At 36.1% G+C, this 15,814-nt stretch overlaps 2 protein-coding genes and 1 long non-coding RNA gene across 5 annotated transcripts in view; 1 reads left to right on the forward strand and 2 right to left on the reverse strand.

The window, feature by feature from the left end:
• The window catches only part of DPYD (dihydropyrimidine dehydrogenase), a 798,341-nt gene that overhangs the window by 274,609 nt on the left and 507,918 nt on the right, over window positions 1-15,814 (reverse strand). The window lies entirely within an intron of this gene.
• Window positions 1-15,814, forward strand: part of LOC144318521 (uncharacterized) — a 40,552-nt gene that overhangs the window by 863 nt on the left and 23,875 nt on the right. Inside the window, exon 2 of the long non-coding RNA XR_013384501.1 lies at window positions 4,567-4,766. This is a non-coding gene — a long non-coding RNA (uncharacterized LOC144318521). The remainder of the gene's footprint in view (window positions 1-4,566; window positions 4,767-15,814) is intronic.
• Window positions 8,198-10,436, reverse strand: LOC144318166 (FAS-associated factor 1-like). The gene is given in 4 exon segments (XM_077904945.1): window positions 8,198-9,211; window positions 9,213-9,850; window positions 9,852-10,271; window positions 10,341-10,436. Coding segments are annotated over 4 exon segments (1,998 nt in total). The 3' UTR covers window positions 8,198-8,367.

Genomic DNA, 15,814 nt, shown 5'->3' on the forward strand with positions numbered 1-15,814 from the left:
GAGAGAGAGGGAGAGACATAGGCAGAGGGAGAAGCAGGCCTGTGGGGAGCCTGATGCGGACTCTATCCCAGGACCCTGGAATCACGACCTGAGCCAAAGGCAGATGCTCAACCACTGAGCCACCCAGGTTCCCGAGAGGAAATAAATTTTGATAGGAGCAGAGGAGGTACTGTTTCCAGTTTAATGGAGTGGAAGAAAAGGGTAGAGAGAGAAAAAATAGGTATGGATGCACTTGACTTTATAGATTTGGTGTGGAAAAGGTGAAATTATCTTTCCTCGTGTTTATATTTTCTTAAGTAGTAGATGAGGTCTCCCAACAGGAAAGAAAGTGGGGGACAGAGGTTTAGAAATATGGGGGAGAGTTGAGAATACTGAAATAGTCATCCAAGAAAATGGGAACGCAAGTTTACTAAGAGCTTATGGTAAGAATCCTATTTATTTTATTTAATCAGAATTGATAATGTTTTTGGAAGGGGAGATTAATTAGTAAAAGCAAAAGGATAATATGATATAGAATACTGGAACACACATCAGAACCTTGTCAGAACACAGATCTGTTTTATACAATGTTTTATAATAAAGACTCATCAAGACTAGTTTCTGGTGCTTTGGCCATTTAAATGTGATGTGTTCCATGAAAGGGCATTTTTATATCTAATTCTGCTTTACACAGAATATTTTTAAATTGCACTTTTACATAACTTGACTTTCATTTTGATTCATGACTAATGAATATAGATTTAAAATGTATACTCTGCGCAAACATCTAATTACTATGAGATATTAATGTTCTAAAGCATATAAAATGCCAACTATAATAATTTATTAATCAAATTTTGCATGTTGTTTCTCCTAGAAAAATTCCTCAAGAGTTAAAAAATAGGACACTTATTCTGAAAAAAAAAAACAAAGCAAAACAAAAAACAGTATTACATGATTTCTATTGTTATCCTTTCTAACTTTTAAAGAATCACATTTTATGATTAAATTATTTTTGAATTACTCTGAATGAAAAAATAAAGTGATTTTATTAAGTATTTTTTTCCAAACCAAAAATAGAATAAAGTTTGCATATCAGAAATTAAAGTGAAGAACATAAAACTTCTAATTTGGTTACAAGCTGACTCCTCAAATTCCCATTTACTTAAAGTGTATGCTTAAAACACCTATGTTGGCAACACTGTTTTGGTATTCTGTAAGTATACTATGAACTACATTGGAAATTCAGTCAACAATTCAGCTTCAAGACAACTTAAATTTTTTAGTAGGGAAAAACTGCGAAATGACAAAGGTGAACAACTGTAAATTACAAGTAGCTGAGTTAGGTTTTGTCAAACAATTTAACAATATTACCCCTTAACACTACTGGGATTATACCCAGGAAGAAAAATAGCATGGGACATATGATTTTCAAAGACATTTAAACTAAGAAAACGTTTATTAAATATTAATTAACTGTACAATATTCAAATTTTAACTGTTCTTTATACTGTAGTACAAATAGAGCAAGTGAGATTGGTACAGTTTTCCTGAAATGTACACATTGAGAACAGGACACTAAAACTGAAATTCCTAAGTTCTTTAAATTTAAATGGATATTGCTTATTTAATGTTTGCAGATGAGAATAATATTCTTAAAGTTGTCTTTTTATACTATTTAAAAATTCATCATTTTCTTTGTTTATTTTGGAACTAACAAATGTGTTATTTATACAACTATTCCTAACATAGAAAAGTATGCACATAGTTTCCATAGAAAATCAGATGTTGGGGATCCCTGTGTGGCGCAGCGGTTTAGCGCCTGCCTTTGGCCCAGGGCGTGATCCAGGAGTCCCGGGATTGAATCCCACGTCGGGCTCCCGGCATGGAGCCTGCTTCTCCCTCCTCCTGTGTCTCTGCCTCTCTCTCTCTCTCTATGTCTATCATGAATAAACGAATAAACAAATCTTAAAAAAAAAAGAAAATCAGATGTTTTCCATTAGAATAGGAAAAACAAAACACTGGACTATTCAGGAACTACAGTAATGGCTGCCTTTTCCTCTTCTTTTGATTACTTCTGTATATATTTTATCTAGTTATTGTCCCTACTGTGTCTAGGAACTCATCTCCCCAAGGTCACCAGTGATACTTTTAGATACTTTTTAGCCCAAATCGTTACAAGAAATCTCTTCAGTACTGAGACAGTGAACCCCTCCAGCTTGCTGAAACTCTCCTCCATATGAGCTTTGGAGATACCACCTTGCCTTACTTTTATTTCTGTTGTTCCTTCCCAGGCTTTTCTACCTCTGGCTACCTTTTACATGTTGATGTCCCCAGGGTCTACACATGGTCCTCTTTTAGTATCTTCATACACACTCTTAGACATCACATTTACAATGATTTCAGATAATATCTGTATGTAGAAAATTTATAAAGTGTACACCTTGAACTCATATCTTTCTCTTAAGTTCAAGAACAGCATACCTTCTAACCTCCAGATTCAATTTACTAAAATTAAACTTACACTTCTCAGCCCTGAATTTGCTAATTTCTTCATGTTACATATATTCCACCCTTTCATCCCAAATTAAAAAACTAGATTTCCGTTCTTTCTCATTGCCTACACCAAGTCAAGCCCACTGGTTCTCAAACTTAGCTAAGCATTGAAGTTCCCTGGACTTTAATAATAATAATAATAATAATAATAATAATTATTATTATTATTTTTATGAATAATAATAATTCTAACATAATTTGTATTTAGTTAGGCCCAAGCAACAGGGTTTTTCAAACATAACATCTCCAGGTAATTCTGATGCACAGGCAAGTTTGAGAAGTACTTCTCTACTTTACTTTCCAATGATCTCTTCTAAGTATTCCTGATTTTCATCATGACTGTCTTAGTTAAGATCTTCACCATTGCTTCCCTGGATCACTGAAGTAGCTTCCTTATTAATCTCCCTATCTCTCTCTTCAGCCTATGCCATCTGGTAGATCCTTCTAAAGAAATAAACCTGATCACATCACATTTGTTTTTCAACTCCAACTTCGGGATAAAATCCAATGCTTTCATAAGCTATACAAGACCACAATGCTACTTTTACTCCAACCACATTGAATTACTGTTCTTTCTTAATGTAACATGTATTCTACATTCTCCTGACCATATGTCTATTCCCTTTGTCTGAATGAATAAGGAATGGTCCCTGTGCTCTAGGAGCATATGGTATAATAAAGCAGACATATGTAAATTGATACAAAAATAATTATAGTGTATGAACCAGGATATAATGAGAGCAGAAAGGAAGGGTGATTATTTATACCTGTGTAAATCAGGGAAGATAGCCTAGAAAAGTAACTCTTACTAGATTCTGAAATCATCCATGGGTGTTTACTGGAAACTGATTAGAAATAAAAGAGGCAAGAGTACTCCAGGTGGAGTGAGCAAAAGAAGCAAAGACACGGGATGCTGTGTTTAAGTAATATACTCTAAAAAATATCAAGCTGTTCAATTTAGCATTGGAGGATATGAATGGATAAACTTCAACGGCAACAGAACTGGATGCATAGGTAGGAAACAGGTTTATCCAGGCAAGGGTCTAAACCAATGGTCTCTAACCAGGTAGGTATTTGGATCTGAACTTTAGATTATTCTAGCTTCTCATTTGGACATTACCTTCTCTATGAGGCCTTCCCTGTGTACCCTTCCCCCCCTGAGTATGTCAGGCATCCCTCTTCTGAGGGGTCCCACAGCATCTTTTGATCCCATCTGAGATCCCACAGCATCTTTTGCCTTTCTCTGTTATAACATTGATCATATTGCATTAAATTGTTGTTTATGTGTTTTTCAAAAGATGACTGAAGTTTTTGGGGACAGGGCTTTTTGTCCTTCTCTATATCTTTAGCATCTTATATTATACCTTGTACATAATTGGGATTCAATAAATACTTGCTTTAAGTAAATACTGGAATAGGTAGCTGAGAAATGGAATTCCAAGTAATGCACATTTTTATTACCAATCCCAAAGTCTAAATGTAAGTAAATTTCAACCTTCTAGAGAAAGAATGAGAACGACAGGCAGGTAGTATAGGTAAGAGATTAGGAAACCTTTTATAACTTATAAAGTATATTTTATATAGAAGAATAATAATCCATTATGTATGTTTATACATTTAAACTTAGTGCATATTTTCACATACATGACCTCATTTATTCCACACAGTAATTTTGAATTTAGAAAACTTTATACCGAGAATAATGAGCACAGATCATTTATTTTACCAGGGTCATGTTAATCAATAGCAGAAGCAAGGATTAAGTTCAGGTCTTTTGCCTCCAAGTTCCTCTCTACTACATTAAGACTATACTGTATTGATTTCCTATCCTTTCAATTTACATTAGAGATTCCAGTTGATTTTGCATCCTCACCCCTCTTGTGGTGGAGTATTTGAAAAAAAAAAAAGTGTTCCTCTACCTGTATTCATGTTCCTTTGCAATGTCACTGTGTAGTTAACCCATCAAGTGGAAGGATTTCTTTACTCACCCCTGGAATCTGGACTGACTTTATGACTTGTTTTAACCAACAGAACACGGCAAAACTGAGGTTGTGCAAGTGCCAAACCAAGGCTTGAAGAGGATTTGTCCTCTTCTGCTTACTCTGCTGAAAGCCTGCCTAGCCATGTGATGAAGCTATCACAGCCTGCTGGAGGATCAGAGCACATGGAACAGGGATAAGCCCTCTAGCAGAGGCCACCTAAGACTGGCCAGCCCCTAGCCCACCTGGAAGGTAACTACAGATAAAGGGACATGAGCTGAGACAAGAAGAACCATCCAGCTTAGTCCTGCCCAAATTGCTAACACACAGAATTCTGAACTAAATTAATAGTTGTTCTAATCTACCAAATTTGAGGTGAAGCACATGCTGTGTCCTTGCATGTACCACGCACGGTGTTAAGCATTCCACATGCATATCTCTAAACCTGAGAACAACAGGACTATATAGAAATTATCAACCCCATTTTACAGTTAGGAAACAAACAAACAAACCCTTATTTCAAGAGGTTAAATAACTGCTCATGGTTGTTCAGCTAATCTGAGTAAATTCAAATCTTGAATTGTTTGGCTATAATATTTTTTCTCTGAATCATCCTTCTGTGTTCCTTAATCATACATTTACAGAAAACCTTGTGGGTTTGTTTTTACACATGGGTTTCATTCAATGCATGACAGTTTTATTACTTTCATTCTCAGGGGCTAACTTTTTTTTTTTTTTTTTTAATGTTCTTGGCCAATGCACGATTTCAATGTAACTCAATAAATACCATCTAAGCTTGACAGGCAGATGGAACTACCTATGAAATCATTAACTCAGAGGAAAGACCAAGTGAGCAAGACCTAATGAGTGATTCACTGTTTCCTAAGCACCTAAATATGTTAAGGAATGAAGATAGGGTAGTGCAGCCCTTTATAACCTGGCCCCAAATCCACTACTGTCCCATATCTTGACACACCAAATTGATCCCCCTGTCTGTACTGCCCACCAGATGTCCTTTTAGACTTCCATTCTTTGCCCCATGCTGGTTGTTCTTCTTAAGAGTACCATCCTTTTCCTCTGATGGTATATCTCCTTTCGTTCTTCAAGGCCTAGCTCAGAGCCAATTTCTATCATACCACCTTCAATGATCTCAGACATAGAATCACTATACTTATCAGGTATTTGAGTAAAGTGTACCTATTTCTATTCCAGTTCCTGTCACAGTGCATCACAGATGTGTGTTTATTTACACCAGTGTCTTCTTTTATACCATTCAGAGGAAGAACATGTTAATTTTTATTCATGTTTGCTTTTTTATTATTTGGTTCAGCATTGCATATCATCTAATGTACTTTGTAATAAATATTTATAAAAGGAAGGATGACATCTTGTTATTTTATTATTAATTTTTTAAAATTTTCTGGTTCATCCCTATGAAGATTATCATACTTGCTGCAATCATGGAAAATAAACACATATATGAAACTGCCATTACTACCATATATTTTTATATTTTTAAGCCATTTACTGTTTTCATAGCATGACTTTGGCACTGAATTTAATCTAAGATGATTAACTGGATTCAGGTTTTTCTATCATTGTTGACCCTTCACTGAGGTTGCAGTAAGTCAACTGAAACCATGAGATTTGAATTCACTGTACACAAAGAAAGGCGTGTTTCCTACATAAAACTGTGTATGAGATTTGATTTTGCTTTTACTTAAAAGGTCATGAAACATTGCCTGTTTTAATGTGGTTCATTCATGAATACAGCCTTTCAAAGGCACATAAAAGGGTTGATTTCAAAGGTGTTATGAAGCATCTATATTCCAATTTTAAACTTCTTCTTTTATTTAGAAGCTATAACAAATATGCATTTAATTAACTGCTTTTATAAATTAATAAGGCTAATAATTAATACAGTGCTAAAATGTAATATAGGAATTTAAAAAAAGAGGTTAAAAAGAAAGCAATGAAGACTCTCAAGATAATTACATAGAATGATGCACCGCATTAAATAGTTTGGGCACTTCTTCCAATACCACACATGTAGCACATGGGTGTTGTAAAGATTATTGAAACATTTTCTGTAAAGACTTTAAATTCCCAAATGAAAATTTTATGTAAATACTAAATGTTATTGTAATTATTTTATGAGATGTAGCTCTTTTGCTCTCATTAACTATGATTGCATGTTTAATGCACATTCAATTAGATAATTCTGTTGTGTGAGTTAGTGGTATTGTGTCTTAAGTACTGGATGGTAAGCTTCTGGAGGACATAGGGTTGTGTCTTCTATCTCAGCATCTCTCTTTCTGGTGGGCTGGGACTGCCTGTCTGTTTACCAAAGTACTGGACACCTAGTAGGTACTCACAAAATATTTGCTGAATGAAGAAATAAGTAACATAGTAGATGGTCAATATATGTATGTTAAATGCAGTGCTTTCAAGAAGTCAAGGACTTCTAAAAACACACAACTTACTCTTTTCCAAATATATGTTATTACTTTACAGAAATTCTATGGGAGGGCTTAAATTCAATTCATTGTGGAACGTGCTGTAAACCGTTGGGAGGCTGTGCCCTGGCTGCTTCTCCAACATTGTGTATTCTTTCCCAGACATCCACAGGCACTCTCCCACACTTCCTTCCAGTCTCTGCTCAAACATCGTTGCCTCAGTGACACTCTATTTAAGATTGCAAACCATCCCTTCCCAGTCCTATTTTCTTTGCCATTGCACTTTCTATCATTTTCTTATTTACTATATTTAATGTCTTTCTCCCTTCAGCTGGAATGTAAACTCCACTAGAGTAAGAATTGTTGTTTTGGATACAAAACAGTGCTGGCATGTACTAGATGCCCCATACTTGTAAAATGAATGATCAAATACTGACATATTATTTAATTGTCTTTCTGCATCACCACCTGATCTATAAAATGGGAATGATCTGGTTTATCCCTCTTATTTCATGGTGATTATTCTGAGAATTTTATGGTATCATGTTTCTGAGATTAAATAGTTTTCAATGAAATCCCATGATAATTTTTATGACTAAGAGAATAATGTCATATTCAGATTTGCCATTTTCTACAATTTAGTTAGAGTGCAAACAATGACATTTTATAGTACTGCAACACTTTGGTTTTAAACATCCACAGATAAGACTTTTAAAAATATGCTATTGGAAAGTGTAGAAAGCATCTTCATATGCTCTTTTGATCTTTCTTTAGAGTCACACTGTGGGCATTTTATATTTGTAAGTTAACATATTTTTTATTTATTTATTTATTTATTTTTTATTTTTTATTTTTTTATGCTTTTTTTTCCTACAACAATGTTTAATCTCCATGCTGAGAAGTCCCATATGACTTTTCCCCCCATGCCTTTTAAAATTAGGTGACAAAGTAGAAATCCAGTCATGAAAATAAAAAGGCAGAGGTGTATGAGCCCTGGCTCAATGAGACATATCAAATACATAGCATCCTGGTGTCAGACGGCAGAGAGAACTGTCCTAGACAGTGTGGGGGAACGATGGACACCGCAGAGGTAAAAATTCTACTTCGTGATCACTCACACGTGAACAGTGCATTAGTCATTGAAGAGGGGCAAGGTGAGGAGTACTGGAGGGTGGCACAGTTGTAATTCTCTATGAGGGCTGGGAACATATACTCCTGGATGGGAAATTTTAAGTAGCTATGTTTATTATTACTTTTTTCCAGCAATCTTGCAAGAGGCAGAAGTGTGACATTGAGTTGAGTGAGACGAGCGTGTAGGTGGGTTGGCTGAGGAGCCCTTCTCTTGATGCAGGCCTCCGGCTTGTCAAGGAATGGCTGGTTCCACTGCTGGGCCATGTTTACTCTTTTGCTTCAAGGAAAAGGGTTTCTTGAGGGAACAACTTTACCTCCAATAAAGATTTATTTGGGTCCAGCTGGGTTACGTCTCTCCTAGGAAAGGTACTGAGTAACTTGAACTCGTCCCATGGAAATCCTTTGGAAGCAACAAAATCAAAGACAATCTGGAGCTTATTGCAGTCCAGGAACCGCCGCTCAAGGAACTCGCCACTGGGGGTCCGGATCCGCAGTTTGCTCACGGGTTCAGCATTTTCTTCCTTTGGTTCTGGAGGCAGGGCCTGCTCTAAGGAGAGCCGGATGGCCTCACGTTCCTCTAATTGTTCTTTGCGAATCTGCTCCAGACGGAACTGCTCTGCCATCTCTCGTTCATGAGCTTCCCTCTTTGCTCTGTCAGCCTCAAGTGAAAGGCGATAGGCCTCATCTTGCTCTCTCTTCACATTTTCTCTGGCTTCACGTTCATCCTCATCCTTTATATCTTCCTGTTGTTGGGCGGTGAAGATCTCCATTGCAGCCATGAGTCTCACCATTAACTCATCCACTGTTGTGTCACCTTGTATCACATTTAACACTTCGTTAGATGATCGCTTTCCCATAATAATCAGAAAAAGTGGAAACTGATCTGTTTTTTGAGTCCGGATGGTTTGTGCAACAACACTGCCAAAGTGTCTATTGCACATTGTCAGAAATCTTGCTCTGTTGGCGTCCTTTGTCAGATCCCAAGCCCAGGTTATAAAATTTTGACTCAGATAAGAGACAATAGATTCAGCACAAAGCATTTGTGAGCAGAACACGTTGGTTAATACACTTTCATCATGGTGGAGGTAGATAGCAAGAAGCTTTCTATCTGGCTTTCACATAGAAGGCCTCTTGAAAAGCAGCTTCTAATGAGCCAATAAAAAATACAGGATGGCAGTCACCATATCTTGAAGAAAACTCTGCTGTAAATTGTAATAAGGCATCTCCTTCATTTTTTGCGTTTTCTGGCATCATTGGAGATTTTCTCAGGGCAGAAGATGCCATGCCGAATACTTCTCCATCATCCACTCCAAATTCGGAAGCATCTTCAAAATCATCTCCATCGCTATCACTAACCATATGAACATCGGTGCTTTGCTCTTCGGACTGCTCCCGGGTCTGCACAGGTGAAGATCTTCTGCCCACCGTAAGTTGATGGCAGGGATAAGATAGCCCTGATTCAGCAAGACACATCGAGTCATCTGTGGCAGAAGTTGGCCAGCCCTCCCATAATTGATGGCGAATGGGGATACTCGTAAGGTCATGCACATTTCTCTTTACCTCTTGAATAGTACTGCTTCCTGAGAAGTTCAGGTTGTACTCCCGCTGGACTTCTCGGTGGGTGATGATCAGCATGGAGTTTTGATTTAATGACTCCTGCAGGGCACCAGCATGAGTAGATGACGAAGGTGGTGGCAAGTCTGGTGTAAGGACATAAAGACTGTTGTTTTTTGGCAAATGTAGTGATTTTTAAGACCGTACTGTCTTCCACATCTCCGGTCTTCGAGCCTTTCAACAGCATTTTAGACACAGGAATCTGAAGTTCATTTTCTAGAATCTGTTTAATCTCTCCAACAGTACAGCTGTCTTCAAGTACCACATCAACATTTCTGTCTCTGTACTCAACCCTGAAGTTCAGCATCCGAGGTTGCCTTTCTACAATTTGCCTAGATGGCATTACAGGTCTAAATGCTGAAGAGGAAGAAGGAGCAGGAGCTGAAGCTGGGTGACTTGAATCAAATGCAGGTCCTGGTATAGTCTCACCTCCATAGTCACTTTGTAGAATGCCATTTTCCTGGGGTATTACACCATTGATGGCTGCCACTTAGTCCCAATTATTTTGCTTAAGCAATGTAATAGCTTCATCAATGTTTTCAATGCCAGTACATGCCTAGATATAATCTTTGTTTCAAACCAACCCAGGAACTTGGACAAGTCACTTCCTTTTTCTGGTCTCAACTTCCACAAAAGGAAAACTGAGAAGCTGGAAACAGATGATCTCTGAAGTCCCCTGAAAATCCGCCAGGATCATCTCCCGGTCCATGTTGGACGCCATGGCGGCTGACGAGTTCCACCAGTTAACATATTTTTTAAAAAGGAATGGTTCCACAGAAGAAAATTTTTATAGAGTCACATTTTATAGATATTGAAGAATTCTTTTTAGATTTCACTAAAATCCTAGGAAATTCACTAATATCTAGGACACCTTTTTATTAAATTATGTTTCTTGGCTCACATTCTTTATTAGAATTGAGATTAAAATTTTTTCCCCTATTTACCCAGGACAAATCCTAAGAACTATGATCCCCAAATGTGTATTTCTCCAATTTGACAGATGCAAAGAGGGCCAGTATTCTAAACAGACGCCATGTTAAAGACAGAGTAGCTTACTGGGACAGGCTGCAATGTTGGGTACAGAATGGTGGGGGTGGGTGGGATGGGAGTTAGAAATCATGCCCTTTACCTGAGATGTCTAAAAGGCATGCATTCTAAAACGCAAAGTTGTAAGACTTTCTTATAATGCTCTGCATGAGGCCTAAGTATTTCCAGCACACCTGTGTTTCTACTATGCACTTCTGTAAATACTCACTCATCACCTTTCTTCCCCCTGAGGCCACCTCCTTCAACAGAGAAGGAGCTGAGGGAATACTTGCTGAATGAATAAACTAATGGAACTGTGTACTCTTCTTATACAAACGATCTTATTTTCACTTCTCTGCTCTCCTTCTTCCTCTTCATCATGTTCCATCTCCACCAATTCCCTCACCTCAATCTGACCTTTCCATACAGGGAACTATGTATGGACTCATGCACTTCCACCTCCTCCATTTTAAGCTGCCACAGCTGCCAACAGTGGGCACCTTGGTACACAGCAATAGAAACAAAACCTCTTAAAAAAAAAAAAAAAGAAAAGAAACAAAACCTCTAACATGTTCTGCTTTTTAGGATAATGATTAATGATACTCAATTAATAAAGCATTTATTGTATCACTGAATATTGATATGATTCCCTTGCCTTAACACACTGTTGATACTTAAGAATCAACCAAAGATGTTTCACATACTTTGTAAACATCCTAGGATTTCATCTATATTCCCTATTTCAATTCAAAATGTTTCCTTCTCAGAGGCTTGGCATACTGATTTACAATAGAAATAATGACAGGACCTTTTTCAAAGTGATTGGAACCTTTCTGGTATAAACTTTATACAGCATAATGAATGTGTTGGCATTTGGTCCTTATTTGCATACTATAAAAATAAAACAGAGTGTACAACAAAGTCCCTGTTAAATTCACATTACCTGTTAAATGAAGATACTCAAAAGGCAATGTAACCTAATTAAAATCAAAAAATGGTATTCAAGCCTACTTATATAACTTCTAAGATAACACATATGCACTAATATTTGCAATGCACGCAAAGGGTATACATCTCATTAATTACACTGGAAAAAAATCCCCAGACTTCTTTGATCTAATCAGTCATTTCATAAAATTTTCTAATTCCAATATTAGCTATTTCAAATGTTGGGCTAAAGTCACTTTTGTCTATAATCAATGCACGAGCAATTCTAATCCAAAGCAAACTCTGAAGGATCTTTGCAGTTTAAAATTTGATGTTTTTCACAATAATATATTGAAAGTTTGAAAATAAGAAAATATTTCTTTTCTCTCGTAAGTGTTCCATTTTCTCATTGTTCATACTTTCTGGCTTGCTCATGAATGCACAGATGTTGACATCAATGCTGTTTTTAAGCAACAACAATGAGGTGTTTGTTTTGTAATCTCTTCCTCCTGTCTCCCACATATAATTACATGATCTTGGAAGCTTTCAAAACACATAGGAGAAAAGTAGCCTTTTAAGATGAAGTAATTGTATGGCTGGGGTTTGTAGTCTTCTAAATTAAAGGTAGATTATACATTTTTCCTACCATATAAGATTTGCTAATTTGAGAGTTCCTTTAAAAAATAAATTTATAAGCATACGCTTGTCTTAGGAATTATTGCATAAAGATACACACAATCAAGAGTTGGGGGAAAAGGTATTAAGACTGCAATTTTGGGTCATCATATGCTTTCTTTTTTAATATTTTCTATATATTTTCAAAACACATCATAAAAACTACAGCATTGATTGTTTTAATTACTTACAATAAGGCAAAGAACAGCCTCTAGAATAATTCAATTTAAGAGACAAAGTCTGGTTCAGAACCTTTTGAATTATTTACAACCACCGCCAATTGTTCTATCATTTAACGAAGGAAAAGAGAGGTATCCTTCCCTCCCCCACCATCAAGTCATCATAGTAGAATACTATAAAAGCTTGTGATGAGGATTTTAGTCTCAGATGCAGCCCATGTCCCCACATGTCTCATAAATTCTTCTAATGCATTTTCACATGCATGATCGTGAATGCCTATTCAGTGAAAAGGTTTACCATATGCTACATTTTTCAACTACCAAGAACAAAGGGCAAATGGTTCCTGGCCTTGTGTTTGGAACAAAAAGTATAAAAGCAAAAGAAAAACCTTTTACATTTTTACTAAATAAAAGAATGAATACAGATTGTAAAGACCCAGGGGAAGCTTCTTTTGGCACCATGCTGTTCATTCTTGAGACAAAAGTATTCAATGAGGGACGGATGAAGAAAGAGAGATACAGACTTAGTAGTCCTCCTGCTCACTTAATCCATTTTAGTAAGAAACTTTTTGTGCTACAGTACAGCATAAAGTATTTCCTTCAGTATAATTTCAGAGTGATATGAATTTCTGCTACTTCTTTAGGAAGAATTCACAATATAGTAGTTGGTTACTGTTAAGCGTTCTTCATTTATTTTTTCTTTTCCCCTTCAAGATACTGGCAGGTATGCCTCTTGAATCAAGCTAAACAATCCCTTTCCTTTTTCTCTTTAAATATATTCTAATAACTCAGAGTACTATTTTTCTATTGAGAAAATAACTCAGAGGATTATTTCTCAATAGAAATTATTCAGCCAAGCCAGAGAGACTTACTGCATTTGTTAAATGTATAATAATTTCCTCCAAATTATTTATGTAAATAATATATGCATATATGCATATATAGAAAACATATAAATTATATACACACATACATTTTTCCCCTCAATTAACTACCCCAATAACTACAATGAAACAGCCACCCATGAGCACAAATTACTCAGCCAAAACAGACACACAGACACACACACATTAAGAATCCTATAAATTGGAAGAAAAAAATCTTAGTATACAAATTTTAGGTTAAAATTTTTGTCCTTTCTATGCATAGTCCCTCTTTTCAAATTGTAACGTACTACAATTAGTCTATCAGTTGGTTACCAGCCTTGGTTGAGTGCACAAGCAATTTCTGGTAAAGTACTCACTATATCAAAATTCCATAGCAAATATGTTATAGGTGCTGCAAAGCTCATCATATGGAATGTTATCTCTATCTTATACTTACAGTATCTAAGAAATGACAGGAAAAATTCACTCATAGCAAATTAGTGGCCACATTTCATGTGTTACAGGACATATATAATTTTGGTGTGGTGTCGGTTTCATAGCACAATTTTTTTGATGTGTATCAGAAGGGACCCAAAGTGGAAAATTAACTAGACTTTCTAACTAGCAGCCTAAGATGCTCATCTAAAAATACTTGTGCCTTAATAGTGTTTTCCTTCTCATAGCAAATTACTCTGCCCCACTTCATTTCTTACTGCCCGATATGTGGTAACTAAAGAATTTCTAAGAGTCAAGTCATTCTAGGTGCAAAGCATTTTAGTTCACAACCTATATTTTTCTAAGCTTGCTAACAGAAAGCTGCACTGAATTATTTCTATTGCCTGGCTTGGCTTTTGGTCTGGTTTGAAGGGTCAGCTTCTTCATCTGGTCAATTCATCTTAAATAATTTTGGCAATGAATCTTTTTTAGGCCACTCTAAAGCATCATTATTAAACTAGGTATCTCATTCTTTTTTTTAAAAAAAAAACACTCATCAAACCTTTAGTACTCTTTTGCTAGGTTTTCCTTTAATAAATTAAAATTTGTAGCACGACTGTTTTTACTTCATAGGAAGCAACTGCTCCTATAATTATGAGGAAGAAGGGAAAACATTCTTTACGGGGAAAAAACAAACTCTAGGAGCCATATAGGGTGAGAAGAGGGAAAAACTACAATCCATCTACATATTTTTCAAGGACTTCCTTACTGAAGCAAGTGTCATAGCACTGATTGATTCTAATTTAATCAGTTGATTCTTCCATACTCTCCACCCTGGAAACAACAGTTCATTTAAAATAATAAAAACTCCTAAGCCTCTGGAGTTTTCCACCTTTAAATGGGATACTTATCGATAACATGGAGTCATCCAAGCCTTATCACTGATGATGTTTTTCCTGAGATCCCTGCACCCCTTCTCTGTGATATACTAGTGTGTGTGCATCTGTTTGTGTGTGTGTGTGTGTGTTGTGTTTACTCTTACAGCATGTACAGCATGTAAAGCTATGGATTTTATGAAGCAATGTTTTTTTTTAATTAATTGTTATTTTGTATGTGTTTGTCCTGTCTGCCCAGCAAATTGATATCCCTTTGATGGTGGGGATTCTTTCTTCTATACCTTATTGTTCCATGTAGAGTGTCTTACATACATTAGCTACACTCCTGATTAAGTAGATATGGCAGCTATTCAATATCATCTTACTATAAAAAAGATTAAGAAAATGATTAGTATAGCAAAAGTAATCCAATAATCCTGATGCTTAAAGAACATTGACTTTTTCAGTTTTCATTTTGCTAGATTTGGGAATTAAATCAGTTTTTGTTGAGAACCTGAAAAACATGTCACAATATAGAATGCTTAACAAAGAGGGCAATCTAATTCCTTATACCTTTGAAAAGATTTCAAACCATGTCATTCCATTTACCTATAAGGACTAAATTCACATGAATTAGCCTCTCACTCATGTAATGTGGTGTAGAAACTTATTGTCTTGTCAATGGCTCATGTAGAGCTATAAATTGGAATAGGTGAAGGAAATGTATCCAGTGACTACAGTAGATGGTGACAGTGCCAAATCCTTCCAGAATCACTGAGTAAATGCTTTGTTGTCCAAAGTGCCTTACCTGTAAGTTTAATCTATAATGATATTTAATTTTGAAAATATTATTTTGTTTTAGCTCCTAGGTATACAGCAACATATTTTTATTTGAAATGGATCCTAGAATACTTTGAGGCCATTAGCATAGCACTTCTCTTGAAGTACTTCTTTTGGTAGTTCGCAGTTGCCAAAATGTCACATTATTGTTGGTAAAACAGAAAACAAAAACACTTGTACCCAGAAATTATTAGGGATTTACGTCCTATAAATCTATCTACAAATACAACATAATTTTAAACTATGAAAATGTTGTTCCACTTGTTACTGGGATGA

The sequence above is a fragment of the Canis aureus genome, chromosome 8 (genome assembly GCF_053574225.1).
Source record: "Canis aureus isolate CA01 chromosome 8, VMU_Caureus_v.1.0, whole genome shotgun sequence".
Taxonomy (NCBI): domain Eukaryota; kingdom Metazoa; phylum Chordata; class Mammalia; order Carnivora; family Canidae; genus Canis; species Canis aureus.